Below are 4,471 nucleotides of genomic sequence, written 5' to 3' on the forward strand. Positions count from 1 at the left end.
ACATTCCTTCAGGAACAGCTGCCCGGCTGCAGCAGAGCATTATGGGTAATGTAGTCTTTGAAGTTGGAACCGGACCAGCTGAGACCTGAACAGAACCCCCCTCACTCAGGATCCATCCAGACCAGGTCCATCTGCACCCCTCCCATCTTTAACACCCCCACCCACCAGAGCCATCAATCACTGGACCGGGTCAGAACCAAGAGCTGCAGACAAAACATCTGACCCCTGACCCGCCGGGCCTCCACAAAGGATTGGGACAGAAGAGACCCGAGACCCGGTCCTGCTGCAGACATCGGTCTGTCCTGAAGCGGATCAGAACCAGAGGTACAGTTTTATAAAGTTATTTTATAAACCACTGACCACCAGAACCAGAACCAGAACTGAATTAACTTCTGAACCTTTTCTGGCTTCAGACCAAAAATCTTTTTCTTTGACCCAACAGAACCGATCTGGGACCCCTGTAGACCTGGAGTCCAGCTCCTGAGCAGGAGCCCTTCAGACCCGTGGACTTCCCTGACCAGAACCTCAGAGTGACGTCATCAGGAGCTCCTCAGGTGAGTCAGAGGGATCCTCCGTGCACAGCCCGGCTCAACAGAACCAGAACCTCCAGCTCTGACAGCAGAACCAGCAGGCAGTTCGGGACCCACAGGGAACTGATCCTCGGGCTGTTCTGTTCTAGTTCTTGAACTGGACCGGTTCTGGTCCAGAAGCTGCAGAGACTAGAACCTGCAGGACAGGAGGTCTGTTGGTCCACCACAGCTGGTTCTGGTCCCGGTCTGGACTCACCTGCACTCAGAGCTGCCAGCAGCTGCAGCAGCAGACAGAACCGACCCATTCCGGCTCCCTGTGGTCCTCCAGGTCCTCCTGCATTTAAAGACCCCAAGTCCTGAGACCCTGGTTCTGGGTCCTGTGGGCTCCGGGTCAGTCCTGGGTCCACCGGGCTTCTGGAGGTCTGAACTGTGAAATAATCCTGAACCTGTCAAACACAGACCCTGGTCCTGGTCCTGGTCCTGCTCAGTCCCCTCTCAGGTCACAGATCAGAACTCCTCTTCTGGTTCCGTCCTGCTCCGTCTGTCCGGGTCTCGGTTCTGGTCCCCCAGCAGGGTTTGGGTCTGTCTGAGACAAGAGGGGGAGGAGTCAAGCAGCAGAGGCTCCGCCCCTCAGGAACACTGACTTCTGCTTTCAAYATAAAATACGAGCCTGATCCTCAGAACCAGAACCCTGCAGAACCAGGAAGTTAAACATCTGAAGGTCCAACAGAACCTCTCAGGGGGGTCAAGCCAGACAGAACCACAGATCAGAACCAGAACCGAGCCGTTTGCTGGTCCAGGACCACATGGTTCAGTTCTGCTCACAGGACTCCAGTCTGCAGCTGAGGTTCTGCAGGTTCCGTCATTCTGGAGCAGAACCGGACCGGGATGTTTGATGACGTCATCACAAATATTTATTATTCAGAGTTTAGATCAGACTGTAAATAAAACTTCCAAAGCAGAACCATCAGAASCTCCAGGCTGCAGAGATCCCTCAGGCTGGAGCTTCTCTGCAGACCGACTGCAGTTCTGTGCTTTTATTGTGATAGTCTGAACAGGAAGTCGTTTATTCTTAATCTCGATGGTTTCTGAAGAAAATCTGAACCTGGAAGAACAAACTCATCCAGAATGTGTTCTGACCCGACCCGACCCGACCGGTTCTGGTTCTGAGGTTCTTTAGAAAAACACAGCAGCCCCTGTTTTTATTGCATCAGTTTAATGAAGTGATCAGACTTTACCAGAAACCAGAACCAGAACCTGGGCTCAGTTGGACCTGCAGGTTCTGTAGGTTTGACAGTGAAACAGTCAGAACCAGAACCAATAAAAACAAACAAGTTCTGGTTCAGTTAAAGAAAAACAGAGAATATCTGTTCAGGTCTGCTTTTAAATCAGAGAAGCAGAACCTGCAGAAAGTTCTGATCTGGTCTGCAAAGAACCAGAACCTCTGGTCCGCTCCTCTGATTGGTCGGCTCRTCTGATTGGTCGGCTCCTCTGATTGGTCGGCTCCTCTGATTGGTCGGRTCCTCTGATTGGTCGGRTCCTCTGATTGGTCGGSTCCTCTGATTGGTCGGRTCCTCTGATTGGTCGGRTCCTCTGATTGGTCGGCTCCTCTGATTGGTCGGRTCCTCTGATTGGTCGGCTCCTCTGATTGGTCGGRTCCTCTGATTGGTCGGRTCRTCTGATTGGTCGGCTCTTCTGATTGGTCGGCTGCTGCTCAGGTGTGACTGCTCTGCAGGACTCTCTCTTCCAGCTGTGAGAAGCGCTTCAACATCTGGTCGTACACCTGAAGGAGAAGAAGACCTGATGTTTGTGTCTGCCTGTGAAGTCTGACATGTGACTACCCTAACAGAAGCTCCGCCCCCTGGTCATCAGTCTGAGACCTCTCAGGTCTTTTTAAACAGGTGTCTGCAGGTCCAAACGGTCCTCACAGGTAAACAAAAGACCAGCTGGTACCTGTTCAGCTGAGGGCTGGGGGGTGCAGACCAGCTGAGGTTCTGGACCTTTTTTCACCACATCGTAGAAGGAGACACCAGACTCTGCCACCAAACCTGAGAACAACCAATCAGAGAGCAGCTTTCAGCACCACTGACCAATCACATTCCTTTTGAGAAAAGCTTATTCTGAACCAGTCAGCAGGAACTGTTCAGTATCAGTACAACCAGTGGTACTGTGTATCAGTAGTACTATGATTAGGAATAGTTGTACTGCAGTATTACTGTGCAGGGCTCTGTAGTACTATAGGTAGTAGTAGTAGTAGTAGTACTACAGTATTACCGTACATGGCTCTGTAGTACTATAGGTAGTAGTAGTAGTAGTACAGTATTACCGTACAAGGCTCTGTAATACTATAAGTAGTAGTGGTTGTAGTAGTACTGNATGCAGGGCTCTGTAGGTAGTAGTAGTAGCAGTAGCAGTAGTAGTAGTAATAGTACTACAGTATTACCGTGCAGGGCTCTGTAGTACTATAGGTAGTAGCAGTAGTAGTAGTAGTACTACAGTATTACCGTGCAGGGCTCTGTAGGCTGACCCCAGGCAGGCTGAATTGGACAGGTCTAAGGAGTAAACTGGAGCACTGAAGATGTCAGACAGAACCTGAAACCAGGACCAGAAGCAGAACCTGAAACCAGGACCTGAAACCAGGATCAGAAGCAGGACCAGAAGCAGGACCAGAAGCAGGACCAGCTGAAGACAAACTTTATTGAAAGCAGCAGAATCAGACAGGTCACATGAAGAACTGACCTGTAAAATATCTTTGTTAGCTGAAGCTCCTCCAGTAGCTAAAACTCTGCTTCCTGAAACTAAAAGTGACAGAGCAGCTGATTCATCACCTGCTGCTACAAAGTTTACTTTAATTAAACTAAACTCCATGTTTCTGTCTCTGTCAGCATGAAACTGGTTTTTGGCAGTTAGTATCTCTGATCTTTCAYAATAAAAGTTTTTATTGACATGAATGTTCAGGAGAAACCAAACAAACAGTAAAATCAAACTTGGTCCTACTGATGCAGTAACCCAGTCTCTCAGCGTGAAGCCTCCTGGACAGAAACTGACCCTCCACCAGGGCCCGCACCTCCACCTCAGGACAGAACCTGGACACCTGTGGACAGGTGAGACAGGTAGGACAGGTGGGACAGGTAGGACAGGAGGGACAGGTGAGACAGGTGGGACAGGTGGGGCAGGTGGGATAGGTGGGGCAGATAGGACAGGTGGGACAGATGACAGGTAGGACAGGTGAGACAGGTGGGACAGATGACAGGTAGGACAGATGACAGGTAGGACAGATGACAGGTAGGACAGGTGAGACAGGTGGGACAGGTGGGGCAGGTGAGACAGGTGGGGCAGATAGGACAGGTGGGACAGGTAGGACAGGTGGGACAGGTAGGACAGGTGGGACAGGTAGGACAGGTGAGACAGGTAGGACAGATGACAGGTAGGACAGGTGAGACAGGTGGGACAGGTGGGACAGGTGGGACAGGTGGGACAGGTAGGACAGGTGGGACAGGTGGGGCAGATAGGACAGGTGAGACAGGTGGGACAGGTAGGACAGGTGGGACAGGTGGGGCAGATAGGACAGGTGAGACAGGTAGGACAGGTGAGACAGGTAGGACAGGTGAAACAGGTGGGGCAGGTAGGACATGTAGGACAGGTGAGACAGGTAGGACAGGTGAGACAGGTGGGACAGGTGAGACAGGTGAGACAGGTATGACAGGTGAGACAGGTAGGACAGGTGAAACGGGTGGGGCAGGTAGGACATGTAGGACAGGTGAGACAGGTAGGACAGGTGAGACAGGTGGGACAGGTGAGACAGGTGAGACAGGTATGACAGGTATGACAGGTATGACAGGTGAGACAGGTAGGACAGGTGAAACGGGTGGGGCAGGTAGGACATGTAGGACAGGTGAGACAGGTAGGACAGGTGAGACAGGTAGGACAGGTGAGACAGG

The 4,471-nt window shown here is 51.4% G+C and overlaps 2 protein-coding genes across 2 annotated transcripts in view; both read right to left on the reverse strand.

The window, feature by feature from the left end:
- Window positions 1–1,245, reverse strand: part of LOC106534051 (activin receptor type-2B) — a 12,190-nt gene extending 10,945 nt beyond the window's left edge. The window contains exon 1 of the mRNA XM_014030558.1: window positions 787–1,245. Coding sequence (XP_013886012.1) covers window positions 787–835 — 49 coding nt within the window. The 5' untranslated portion in view covers window positions 836–1,245. The remainder of the gene's footprint in view (window positions 1–786) is intronic.
- A 484-nt stretch (window positions 1,246–1,729) lies between these two features.
- The window catches only part of xylb (xylulokinase homolog (H. influenzae)), a gene marked incomplete in the record, with an annotated part of 11,402 nt that continues 8,660 nt past the window's right edge, over window positions 1,730–4,471 (reverse strand). Inside the window, 5 exon segments of the mRNA XM_014030559.1 lie at window positions 1,730–2,313; window positions 2,484–2,578; window positions 3,035–3,122; window positions 3,270–3,328; window positions 3,528–3,624. Of these exon segments, the coding sequence (XP_013886013.1) occupies window positions 2,245–2,313; window positions 2,484–2,578; window positions 3,035–3,122; window positions 3,270–3,328; window positions 3,528–3,624 (408 nt within the window).

This window comes from Austrofundulus limnaeus, unplaced genomic scaffold, assembly GCF_001266775.1.
Source record: "Austrofundulus limnaeus strain Quisiro unplaced genomic scaffold, Austrofundulus_limnaeus-1.0 Scaffold1080, whole genome shotgun sequence".
In the NCBI taxonomy this organism is placed as follows: domain Eukaryota; kingdom Metazoa; phylum Chordata; class Actinopteri; order Cyprinodontiformes; family Rivulidae; genus Austrofundulus; species Austrofundulus limnaeus.